The sequence below is a fragment of the Caloenas nicobarica genome, chromosome 10, assembly GCF_036013445.1.
Source record: "Caloenas nicobarica isolate bCalNic1 chromosome 10, bCalNic1.hap1, whole genome shotgun sequence".
Lineage (NCBI taxonomy): Eukaryota > Metazoa > Chordata > Aves > Columbiformes > Columbidae > Caloenas > Caloenas nicobarica.
This window is the reverse complement of record NC_088254.1, coordinates 4,442,499-4,456,121: the sequence shown is the minus strand read 5'-3', so window position 1 is coordinate 4,456,121 and position 13,623 is coordinate 4,442,499. Positions and strand designations below refer to the sequence as shown.

General features: G+C 42.4%; 1 protein-coding gene across 1 annotated transcript; it reads left to right on the top strand.

Annotated features, from left to right (window-relative positions):
- The first annotated feature begins 3,578 nt into the window (after positions 1-3,578).
- Positions 3,579-11,723, top strand: CHRNA3 (cholinergic receptor nicotinic alpha 3 subunit). The gene is made up of 6 exons (XM_065641388.1): positions 3,579-3,788; positions 5,788-5,927; positions 6,004-6,048; positions 7,223-7,332; positions 8,445-9,456; positions 10,706-11,723. The coding sequence occupies exons 1-6, from the start codon at positions 3,734-3,736 to the stop codon at positions 10,832-10,834; spliced, it is 1,491 nt and encodes a 496-aa protein (XP_065497460.1). The 5' UTR covers positions 3,579-3,733; the 3' UTR covers positions 10,835-11,723.
- The last annotated feature ends 1,900 nt before the right edge of the window (positions 11,724-13,623 follow it).

Here is a 13,623-nt window from a genome sequence, read left to right as displayed (position 1 = left end):
GAGAGCAGAGCTATTTCCCTGCAGGCAACTGAAACAGCAGCTCTAAGGTGAGCTGGGGCAGCCCTGCGGGAGCAGAGGGGTGCCTTCACTCACGCATGGAGACGCTACTCTATGTTATGTTATATGCTGGGAGCTGCTGTAGCACAGAACATCACAAGCACATGTGCACACACTGCACCAGCTGCTAAGCAGCTTTTTCTGCTTACAGAGATGCCAGAGGGAAGGCAGAGCAGCTGCCAGCACTGCACAGACAGTGTAAAGATGAAGCCCCTTTAAATCCCACAATAACCCTGAACAGTGAATCTGAAAGAGGCAGTACAGACTTAAAACGATCTTGTGAGCTACTACACGCTCCTGCAGGGCAGAAGGGAGAGGGACTCACCCAGCCAAGCAACCGAGGATGCAGCAAGTCAGCCACAGACCCTGCGGTCCACCCGACTGACACCAGATCCATGCAGAGCAGAGACCCCTCTCTCTGCTCTCGCCACCAACAGCACTTTTGGCTCCATCTCACTCTCACCCTCCTACCAACCATTACTCCTCTCCCCAGTCCCTTCCTTCTACTTATCCTTCCCCTCACTGCCTGAATGCAACTGAAACGAGGCCTCCAGTACTCCCGTCTCACAGCTGGCCTTACCTTATGAACGGTAATGACCGATAACACTTGGCTCCCTAACCGCAGCCTTCGGCTGAATTATCCCCAGCGCAGACAAAAGTTTTAGGAAGGGTTTGGCAGCTCAGTGAGCAGCTAACACAGAGCACAGGCAGATGGAGGCCTCAGACTTGATAAACCCAGAGAAAGCTTTCCAAAGGTACATCCCTGGCCCTGGGGGGATCCCTGCAGAACTACAGCTCCTCATCTAGGAAATGGTGGGCCCTGTTGGTTTCCGTACACTATGGCCACCTTATTTCTGTTTTAATCATGAGTGAAGCAATACTCTTCCCTAGTTATGTTCTTGGAAACCGCCACTGTATTTTTTTGGAGCTTCCAGAAATAATTCAATCCATAGCAAACTTCAAAATGGAAGATTTCACCCAAATTCCTAAAATTTTGAAAAATCTGAGCTCTTAAAACTTGGTTTCAAAATGGGAAATGTTATTTTTGCCTAACCTTCAGCAGCTCCACCTACAGAAGGGACAGAACTGTTCCCAGTTTAACTTGTCAAGGAATTGTAGGGTTTTTTGCTTTTTTTTTTTTTTGGCAAAAATTCAAAAATAAAATATTTCTGGAGAAAAGGAAACATTAAAAATGTAATCTTTTAAGCTAATACAAATATGATAAGGTCTCAGTTCATCAAACAAAATAAACTTCAACATTTCTACTTCTCAGGGTTTTTACACTAATGCTTGTCATTAAAAAAAAGAAAAGCAGTCATTCAAAAATGGATTTTTCACTAAAACAGTTTTTTCAATGGCAACGTGCAACCAGCCTTTGCTTCCCTACTAGTAAAGAAAAGCCTCTGTTGACTCCATCCCCATTCCCTACCATTACAAAACTCTTCAACCCTTACCAATCCTGTCTGCTGTCAGAACACGCAGAAGCGCCAGCACCATCACAAGCAGGTACCATGTGAGTTTCTTTGGGACCGTTTCTGCACCTCTGCAGCCACAGCAAACAAGAAAGACCAGCAATGTTGGCTTTTTATAGAAGGAGCATCAATACCTCAGACAAAGGTGGGGAAATACTATTTTCCTCATCATCTGGGTTGATTAAGACTTGATGGTAACAGATCTTAACAAAGCAAAACACCTCTAAAAGTGGCACATTTATTAAAAAGCAAAGGCTACATAGTTTGTTACTGCAGATCCTCTTGGGTAGATCAGCTTCCCCCTAACCATATAAATTCTTCTTATATGTAGTTCTGCAATGCAGTCATGGTGACGTGTTCTTATCACATCGCTCTCCCTAGCCATAAAAATAATCCTTCCACAAACCTGAGCTGATGTCACCAGGAGCTCCAGCATGTGATGTTAGAAACAAAATATCTGTGCATACAAACATCACTGCAAATTTCAGCAACTAGGCAAACTGAGCTAAAATACCTGTATCTCTTGATGCAATGGCTCTTTGCTGCCTCTGCAGATCAGATGTTTCCAAATTACCCAGGCTTAAGCACTGACTTTTGGGGAATATGGGTTATTATCTGATCTTTGAAGCTTTAGCTCATTTCTAGTTGAGACTAAAAAGAAACAAACAAAAATCTCAGTTATAATGCTGCTTATACATGGAAACCAAGAAGGCAAAAAGCAAAAACATCTAGTCTCAATGCCCTAGAAAAGCGAAAAAAATGTATCCACAAAGGGTTAAACTAAAAGACCAGGCAGCTGAGTTCTCTGGAAAAAAGAAATAAAATCAAATGGACAGTAAAGCCTATTTCCTCCAAGATAACACAATTACAGAAATTATCATAAGAGCATGTGTCTGGGGATGGAATGAATGATGCTCTGAGAGACAGAGCAAACAGGACAAACAAGCTCTGTGCCAAGAGCAGCTGAACCCAGTCTGGTGCTGCTTCTCCCAGTGCCATCTCTCAAGACAGCACAAAACGGGGTCGTCATTTATCCTTTCCTAATGGCAGAGAGCGAAGCACCTACTGGTTGCAGCCTCCTGCCCCACAGGGCTTCCCTCTTGCAGTTTCCAAAACCAAGGCAGAATCCCACAGTTTTCGCTCTCCGCTTCTCCCTCTGCACAGGCTGCCCAGACGTGCGGAACAACCACAGCACGCCTGAGCCTTGCACCACCTGGCACTTCAAGAGGGCGCAAAAACTGACATGTAACTTAACAGGGAAGCTGACAGGCACCTGGGGAATGAGCCACTTTGCAAATCATGATTTTGTGATTGAATTTCAAACACAACTCTCCATTCTCACCCATCTCCTTTCCCCTGAACAAGGTCTTGTGGGATCAAGCTGGGATCCTATACTCTTATTCCCCTTCCTAAATTTCACCTTTCTAATCCATGGAAGCAGGAATGGTTCAAAGACAGTCATTCTCAAGAGCATAGGTCAACTTTGGTCTCCAAACTCAAACCCCTGGCTCTTGCTGGATCCCAGCTGCTGTGTATTTCACTCTGGGCTTAGATTCCTGGCAACAGTTGTACACACCTTTAACTACTCCTGGGAATAGCACATCATTTTTATATAGTCAAGCGCCAAGCACATGCGCTTGTAAGATGAGACACTGGCAGGAAAAAGCCTCAACCTTAACAGCATAATTGGAAATTCAGGTCCCATGATCTCAGCTCACTGCTAAATCAGGCATCCCTACTGTCAATATTTATTTCAGCACAATTCAATTATAAGATTTCTATTAATTAAACTCCTCCTAGGAGCTTGGCATGAGCTTCTGGTAAAGAAGGATCCTGTAGAGCAGCTGACTGGAAAAATCTTTAGCATAGCCAGATTGCTGGGTTCATTTATGCACCAGTTTAAGGACTCTTGTCTATTATCCTTGCCAGAAGACTGCTCTTTGCCTACAATAACATCTGTTTTGCCTGCCATTTATTCGCTGTTGCCAATGCTCTGACAGCCTGAGCAGCTAGAAAGGGGGCAGCACAGCAAACCTAATGGGAGCTCACTGCGCAGAACTGCATTCAGGGTCCTGCCGGCTGCTGCTTCCAGGCGTTTCACGCATCGGAGGAGTGGAGCTCTCTGTACTTCTCATGCTCGCACAACCCTGGCAGCTACGCTCGTCTTCAACAGCCTCTGTCGACAGGCAGTAATTCCTAACACCATGGAGAGCACGCGCGCTCTCCTCCTAACTGCTGCTGTTTGCTTTCTCTGCCAAGGTGAGTGATCCTTAATTTGTTTATTATTTATTGGTGAAGCGAGGGGGTCAAAAAGGTGAACAGGAGATGGCATCAGTGCAAATTATTTTTAAAAAGTGCTGAAGCTCGCTCCAAACTAACGGATAAATTTACAGAATCCCAGTATGGCTCTTTGTCAGACAGTTTGTTGTTGCTGTTTATTTTTTTTTTTAATTTCTCCTTGTAAAGTACTAAAGTAGTCCTGACTGAAGATGCCAAACAGGACACACAAAGCCGTTTTAACATTAAAAAGAGAAAGCACCTTACATGTAAAGGTGTGGGTTTACATACTCTAGAGAAGACCACAAGAAAGTGACAATATTAAACAGCTTTAAATATGTGCTGCAAGCAGTGCACATTCTCTCTGCAGATATGGAAAGCACCGAAACATTTAAATAAAAAACCAGAAACAAACAAAAAAACCCCCACGACACATAAATACACTTCTCTAGATTGAGCAGATGCTAGATTTAATTAGTGTGCTGGCGACATGTAAAAGGCTGGCAAATTGGGATCGACTGTAATAGAGAGTCGTTAAGATCTAGCTTTAAAATTATTCATCTGAAATATCTAGAAGCATTTATTCCAGAAAATCTTGATCTAAGAGAGATGAGATATCAGTAAAAAAGAAGGGCAAGGCTAGCAGTTAAAAAGTGTGAAACAAATGTATTTGTTTCTTAGTTAGGAAGTTGGGCTGAATGATTTCGCTAATCTGAAAGGAAAATTGTTCTCCAGGTGAACAGGAGAAAGGGAGAGGGGAAAAAAAGAAAGAGGTTTTAGTTGAATACATTTTCACATGAGGGGGACCCTCTCGTCACAGGGAGAGGGGAGCTCTTAGATCAGAATGTAACTCCTGTTTTGTGAGACACTACAGATCAGTCACCTGCAGACACTTCTGCCTCTCATCTCTTTCTCTACTGAAAAAAATAAAACCAAACCAAAACCTGTCTGGCAAAAAATAAACGTGTCCTTGAAAATATCTGTAGATTCATATTTCTGTTTCAAAGGAACTGTAGAGTATGTTCAACAGTTCTGTGCCCTTGCCAAATTCACAGTGTCATCCATAAATGACAAAACAGGCCTTTTTTTTTTTCTTTTCAGTTGAAGCGCTTGAGGATGTGTCATCTAGAAGAGAGCTTAAGAGAAAGTAAAAGCTATTGGCTTTTAAATAGTGCCCAGCTGTCGGGATGGTTATTGCCTAGCTAGCTCCAAGAGTATAAAGGTAGTTTGACATCCAGGTTCTCACACCTCATCCCAACACAGCTGAAAGATCTCGTTGTTTAAGAATTTCAGTTTGCAGCTTTTCTGTTGGCTGTAAGGTACCATGAGCAGCACTTACCAGTGGCAAAATGGACAACAGGATTACAAATAAGAATTACTTAGAATAATAAATGGGTAATTAGCACATTTCTTTGAATATGCTCAAAAGTATTTGAATATAATGGTTAGTCAATTTTTAATCCTTTTTTTCATATTTTAACAAGCAAGCTGTTATCATCCCTGTAACCATGCAATCATGACTCCGGCTAGAAAGCAGAGTTCTCATTTCCTAGGAATCCTCTTACTGCAAAACAGTCCAACAGCTTACAAGTGGCCTGGCCCATTGGCTTACACTTACAGCTCCACACCCCTGCAGCTTTGACAGGTCTAAGGGACTAGGTCTGCGAGGAAAAAGTGCTTTTGTACCTCCAGGTCTTCAGTAACTCCCTGAAACTATCTTCTGAACCCATTTGCAGAGATGTGAGAAAAACTCTGTCATAGTATTGCCTTCCATTGCGTTTTTTCACCCAGCCTAAGCAAACGCCAATCGTGACACACTACAACCCACTTATGTGAGGCCTGGCCTTTCCCCACGCATCGCACAGATGCCGAGCACTCCATACACAGCAAGCCGGGCAGCAAGAGCGGCACCGGCCCCGCTCCGGCCAGGCCCCCCAGGTGCCGCGGCCCCACGGCCGCTCACCCGCCGTGCCCTCCACAGGCTGCGGCGGCTCCGAGGCCGAGCACCGGCTCTACGCGGCCCTGTTCGAGAGCTACAACCAGTTCGTCCGTCCCGTCAAGAACATCTCGGACCCCGTCATCATCCAGTTCGAGGTGTCCATGTCCCAGCTGGTGAAGGTGGTGAGTACCTGCCCGCTGGGGCGCCCGCGGGGGACGGGGCGGCCGGTGCCTCTCCCGACACACCTCTGTTTTCCAGGATGAAGTCAACCAGATAATGGAAACCAACCTGTGGCTGAAGCACGTGAGTAGAGCCCAGCGCCAGCACCAACCCACCGCTGCCAGGGCGGGCGGACCCAGCCCTCGGGGGCCGAACGGCCGCCCGCCCGCCCAGCGAGGCTCCTGCGGGCTCCCGGAAGCACCGGGCTCACCGAGCCAGCGCCAGGCCTCCCTCCCTCGGGCCAAAGCCGCAGCCTGGGGGGGCACCAGCCAGGCCCCCGGCGGGGCCCGGGGCTCCAGCGACGGCCGCGCCGCCCTCCCCGGCGCGCTGCTGCCCCCCAGCGGCGCACGGCGGCCGCGGACGGACGGCTCGCGCTGCCCGGGCCGGCCCTGCAGGCGGCGCCCCCGCCGCGGTACCGGACCGGCCCCGTCACCACTGACCCCTCGCCGGTCTCGCCGCCTCTGGGTGCCGCGGCATTCAAACACGGGCCTGGCTCAGCGTGCGGCTGCAGCCCAAACCTTCCCACAGTTGGTAGTGTCGCTAAATACGGTGCTTTTGGTCTGAAAAGCCCCAAACACGCTGCCTTGCTGGACACCCGCAGGCAGAGGAAGCCAGTCTGCACCGAGGTCTAACTCAGCATCGCCCGGTGCTGTTCAGCTCCCAGAAAGAGAGAAGAAACCTAAGACGTTGGCGTAACGTAAAAGGGTCTTTATGGATTAAAAATGCAATTACTCACTGTTGCAGTCAGCTTAACATCCAACTTCATTCCCAGCTTCAGCTTAATATTGAACCTTGTTAAACTGGGGTTTAAGGAGCCCTAATGAACAAGATTTGCTTAACGGAGCAATGACACTTTGCAGCTCTTTCTGACCAGTCGTCTTTCACTAGCACCAGAGCCTCGTATAAATTTGTTTTTACCATCTCACACATACACGGCTTTTTGAGACCTATCGTTAAAGTCCTGCACTCTCTGGCAAGAGTGTCTTACTGCCTTTTTCACCTTGTTGCAGCTACCGAGTAGACACTCCTGGGACACGGAGTCACACATGTCCAAGTCAAACCCATGCAAAGAGAAGCACAGTCTCCGTGTGAATAAACACCAGACATATGTGTTTGTTAAAGAAACATCTGATCATTGTAGTATCCAAAATAAAACCACCCTAGAAGCGATATGACAGCACTCGGTTTGAGTCTGTCTGCTCCATTGAATTTCAATTTCTTCACAAACCTAACAGAGACTCATTTCTTCCCTAATTAGATCTGGAACGATTACAAGCTTCGGTGGAATCCAGCAGACTATGGAGGTGCTGAATTCATCCGAGTACCATCTGGTCAGATCTGGAAGCCAGATATTGTTTTATATAACAAGTAAGACTCTTGCACATTTATCTTCTTACTTCAGGAAGAAGGGGAGTGATGTTACTAGTTTTTAAAAAATGATGAGCAGGCTGAGTTAACTGACAAAACCTGCTTTTCAACACACCCGTCGCACACCTCCCTGCTGCTGTACTCACCTCCGTGCCACCTACATCAGCATCACAGTGCAGGCCAAAGGGAACTTTGCTTTTCCCCTCACAAGCCCCCACTTTTGCTATAATTTTAATCACTGTCTACAAGGAGGGGGCAATAAATTCCCTTAGACAGGAGAGTTCTTGTCTGGAAATTCTTTTTAGCAGTTAACTCACAATTCGACACCTTTACAATAGTGTTGACATACAGAAGCAACAGATAAATTTACTTAGGATGTCTGCTTCTGAGACTGAGGAGCCAAACCATAATTAATGGAGCCCTCTGCCATGTAGGGAATAGTTCTCAGTGACATGGGCTAAACTAAAAAGATCCAAAACTTAAGGCTACGCAACAACGGCAATGACTCTCCTTCTCTAACTGTGGCCTTAAAACTTTCAATTACCTTTTCAGTTTTACTTTTTCATACAAACAACTGAAGTTGCAGCAATGTAGGACTTAAAAAACCCCTCACCAAACACACTCCTTATGCGAACAGGCACCCCAACCCTACTCCCTTTCCACAGTTACTACCTGCACTGTTCACAGGAGAGGTGGAAATACCAGCACTGCAAGTATCCTCTTATCAGCCCTTGGGTTCTGATGTGCTTGATCTAGAACAGAATAGAATAAAATAGTTCAGTCGGAAGGGACCTACAACCATCATCTAGTTGGACTGCCACGTACAATCTCCTGTTTGCTGTTTTGGATATGGATTTCACTAAGCCATGTTATTGTAAGGAAGACTATTTCCTTTCAAATCCTCCATGGTAAATTTATATAGCTGTTGCTTTCAGTTTTAACTGTGCAAATTTATGATGGCCACAGATTCAGTCCTGCACATGCAATTCAGCTCCATGTCAGCATGTAACTGCTGACTTTCCCAAAACAGATTAAAGAGTTAACGTATATGATCTGAATGCATGAAACTACCTGGAGTAATTGCATTCTAATTTTTGTTATTTGCTTTACAGTGCAGTTGGGGATTTCCAGGTCGACGACAAGACAAAGGCCCTATTAAAATACACGGGTGATGTGACCTGGATACCTCCAGCTATATTTAAAAGCTCATGTAAAATAGATGTAACCTACTTCCCATTTGACTACCAGAACTGCACCATGAAGTTTGGTTCCTGGTCTTACGATAAAGCCAAAATTGACTTAGTTTTAATTGGCTCTACAATGAACCTGAAAGATTACTGGGAGAGTGGAGAATGGGCTATTATTAAAGCTCCCGGCTATAAACACGACATCAAATACAACTGCTGTGAAGAGATATATACAGACATCACATATTCTCTTTACATTAGGCGTTTACCTTTATTTTACACTATCAATATGATTATTCCCTGTCTGCTGATTTCTTTTCTGACTGTACTAGTTTTCTATTTGCCTTCGGACTGCGGTGAGAAGGTGACGCTCTGCATATCAGTCCTTCTATCTCTAACAGTGTTCCTCCTCGTTATCACAGAAACCATACCTTCTACTTCCCTGGTAATCCCCCTTATTGGGGAATACCTCCTTTTCACCATGATCTTTGTAACTCTCTCTATTGTCATCACGGTATTTGTACTTAACGTGCACTACAGAACACCCAAGACGCACACAATGCCTGTGTGGGTGAGAACCATTTTCTTGAACTTACTTCCCAGGATCATGTTTATGACAAGGCCTGCCAGTGACGAAGAGAATCATCAGAAGCCAAAGCCATTTTTCACTTCTGAGTTTTCAAACTTAAATTGCTTCAACACTTCTGAAACCAAATGCTGCAAAGATGGCTTTGTGTGCCAAGATGTGGCATGCAGCTGCTGTCAGTATCAACGCATGAAGTTCTCAGATTTCAGTGGCAATCTCACAAGAAGTTCAAGCTCTGAGTCTGTAGATCCTCTGTTTTCACTTTCAGTTCTGTCACCAGAAATGAAAGATGCTATTGAAAGTGTTAAATACATTGCAGAAAATATGAAAATGCAGAATGAAGCAAAAGAGGTAAGAACCTATTTTACTATTACTCAGACTGCAGACACCATTTGCTATCAGTGTGTTTTGTAAGAGAAAGAGATCCCAGCCCCATCTCCTCCCCAAAAAAGAAAGAAAAAAGGACACCACAGACCATTATTTTATACAAGTAAATTACCCAAGCTGTATTACAAATATATGCAGTTTTGAATGTAGGTAATTTTGGGGAGCAGTTCTGTTACACAACATTCTCTTTATTGATAACACGCTGGGCGAAGTATGTTAAGGTAACGATTGCGAAGCAAACATACTTGAATGCCCACCCTACAAGATTCGGAGTGACGATTTTCCAAGTTAAAAAATCTTAAATAGTGGAATTAGCTGCCTCTGTGGCCTTTAGAAAGTTCCACTCCCCCTCCCACAGCTTACCATCGATAACAAAGAACGTGAGAACGAATGCCCTTCACAGTGATCACGTTGCTTATTCTGTAGCTGCTGGTTTTTTTGTCATTTTTTGTTTTTCCTTCCCTTAACAAACAAGTTCTAAGCTAAAAAGTGCAAAATTAAGAAAAAAAAAAAGGCAACAAAAGCATTACTCATTTATTAGTGTTCCTGGAGAAAAATGAAGTAAAAATTTAAATTGTGATCTCAAGAGTAATGAAAACGATCACCTAACATAGTTACTACTAACATATAACACATATAACACTTCAGTGTCACTCTTGTTATAATTTCCACTGTAAAAAAAAAAATAGAAAAATGGGTTTTTTGGAAACTTGGTTCCCTCTCTACATGGAAGGTAAGGAGATGAATTTTACATCATGCACAAGAACAATCAAACTTCAGTACTACATAAGAAACGTACCAGATAATTATATACCAATTAACTTTTGTCTTTTTACATATGCCTAACGACTAGCAGGAGCAGTCTGCTTCAGTAAAATTTTCTGGACAAACCTGATCACCTAAGAACGTAAAGCTTTTCACTTTCGGCATATGGAAGAGAAGTTGTAGCTCATGAAGCCCGGTGTCTTGGTGAACAACTTCTCATATTTGAAGAAGTAGCTTTTGGCTTTGCCACAAATAGCACATTCAAATAAAACTTCTTCAAGATGAATTAATTTGTCAATGAAAACAGTGATATGTAAGTTGCGCATATAAGAAAGACATCCACGCACGGGAAAAAAAATCTGTACTTCCTATATAAAATGGTACTAATTGCTAATGCAAGCTATTAATCTAATTAACATGCCTACTTGCTATTCAATTTATTTTACAGATTCAGGATGACTGGAAATACGTTGCCATGGTAATCGATCGTATTTTTCTATGGGTTTTCATCCTGGTATGTATTCTAGGAACAGCAGGATTGTTTTTACAACCCTTGATGGCTGGAGATGAAATGTAAAGATGAAATATTATGTTGTGAAATCAAATAAAACTTTTGCGAACCAACTCTACACCCCCACCCCAGCACCTGATGTCTCTCCTCTGTGTAGTAGGATAAGGACCTCTCTTGGCCTCAAATTTGCTTGACCAAGATGGCTTTGTTAAAAACGTGAAAACGTGGGGAAAAAAAATAAACGGAACCTTTATAACAACTAATCTCAAAGTAACATGAGCTATGCTTGACAGCTACTTTTTGCAATAACTGGAAAAGATGCAGGTAGTACATTAAACTTCATAGGAATGGTTTTAAAAAGGGGTTGATAAAGAAACTGAAAATTACACGAATATTTGGAAAGTCAAGGCAAGTGGAAGACTTTGAGCTACCAGCTTTGTTTCCAGGAGTTCGGTGCCAAGTCTCTTCAGACTGTGACGGGATCTTCTGAGAATAAGTTCACCCTGAGTTCAATGAATGCCCTCACGAAGATTAAATGGTTTAGGAAGCAAACATACCCAACTGCTAGAAAGCAGACGCTGCCACCTGATGTATTAACTGACTGAAACAGCAAAAGGAAAAAGGAAAACAAATAGGAAAATGACAGATGATGGTAATAAAGCAGCCATAAACTCTCTGCATCCCCGTATTTCAACCTATGAGAAGACTGTCAGGAAAAAACCCCCAAGCTATTCAAACCTAATAATGTTTAAAACTCTGCACAAGTAAAACACACACCAAGATGCAGTCTGCAAGGTATGCAAACGATGAAAATATTTTGCTTGGATAGTTGGGATACAGAAGCATCCTGGTATAATGAAGTGGTTTATGATAAGAGAAGGCAGGTAGATAGAAACCAGTCCTGTAAAGTATGCTAAATTGCTTCTTAGGCACGCCTTTTTATTCAACCTGTAACTGCCGATATTTAAGAGCATGAATAAAGAATGCAACAAAATATTGTAATGAGAAAAATATTTTGTAAAAATATGAACTGTTCTCTCCGTAGCAAGCTGGAAGTTTTCCGAAAATACAGTGTATCAAGTGATGTGACATTTATGAAAATAAAGAGTCAAGCTGTTGAAAATTGTGCTTTTTTCATTTATTTTGACTGAGTGACAAAAACCTATATAAGGTAGCATTAGCTACAGTTCAACACATTCAGAAACAAGTTACATAAATAAAGGTCCATGCTTCTGAGCCTATTAAAATGATTTTGTTTCAGACACACCTGATAAGCTGAAGACCCCAAGGATTCTAGTGTCAGCTATCTTACCTGTATTTATCACGATCAGATTATAGAATTGACTAAAAGAAATTCATACAGTTGCAAAAATTGAGAGTTACTAATACAGATTGACTGGGACTCCATTAGCCAATATACTGCCAAGCTCCTTATGATGTGATTGGGTAGTCTAAAAACATCATTAAACAAGGGGAAAGAGGTGAGGAGTTAAAAAAAACCCAATACATATACCTAATCTACAGCTTTACTCACTTTGCTTTCTGCTCAGGTAAGAGTGAACTTCAGTAATTCAAACCTGAGGACTATAAAAATAAACTTTGCATTTGAAGAGGAAATAAGATCTCTCAAGTATTTTTGCAACTTCCACACAGAGAAAATCACCGATGCATTGTTGAATCTTAGTAATACTGAGAAATTTAGATTTCTGATATTAATAGATTAAATCAGATAATCTTTGCAAACTCATCTTTAAAATTAATTATGATTGGAACAGAGGAAATATGCCAGATGTAATTTTATAACTAAAGAGGAAGAGTGACTCCCTTTACAATCAGAATTATTTATAAATTGGTATCGGGGAAAAAAAGAGAAACAAAACATTAAAAAAGCATTTGACTGGCATAATTTCCCTGCCTATGAGCCTTAAAAAGCTACACGAACCCAAGAATATCCTACAGGTGAAATAAATTTTAAACAAACATTAAATTATCTATAAGTTATGACATAAGCCATCAGTATAATGCCAAACAGTGCCATTCTAAAGCAGATGCAGGGGGAACTCTCATTTTCGAATTCATAACCACTATAAAAAAATTACATTATCAAACATACCACAATTTACAGTAAACCTCACACCTAAATATGTCACTATTCATGTAGTAATTTAAGCAAATAAAAACTTGCCAAGACCTGCTCCAGCTTGGCATTGTGTTAGCCCTGCAGGGTGCAACTCTATTATGAAGTACACTGGCAAAAGTCTGGTGTAGGAAAACCCCCTTCTATTGCAGTCTCTTCCAAAATAAAGCTTTTAAGAAAGGTGGCATTGGAACAAATATAAAGAATTTTAAATTAGTGGAATAATTAAAAATCTGCAAGTTGGTTTTCAACACTGAGAAAAAAGGAAGAATGGAAAGCTTAAGTCCTCGCTGCTCAGTTACCTGTGGTTCTGCAGGTGACAGAACCTGTTAAAGGCAGCTAAGTCCAGTTTAACCAATGTCATCTGTATGTGCTTACACGCAATAATAATTTTCAACCCATCTCCTTCAGAAAGGCATTCCCTGACTTCCTTCTACCCATGCTTGAAAACTTAATTGTGAGTAACACACAAAGGCAGGAAATTATTAACGTGTTTGCAACTAACACACTGTATCAAACTCTTCGAGAGTAAAGAAATCTGAATGTTCTGGTCCATTAGACTATTCGTGCAACTTGGGGACTCATTTGCCTTTCTTTCCACAGCCGATACAGAGATATCGATATAAACGTATCCTGCAGGCATTTTTAAGGCTCACTGTATTAGATGTTCACTTAATATGACAGAATTAACGCTTTACATTTAGCAGCAAATTCAACT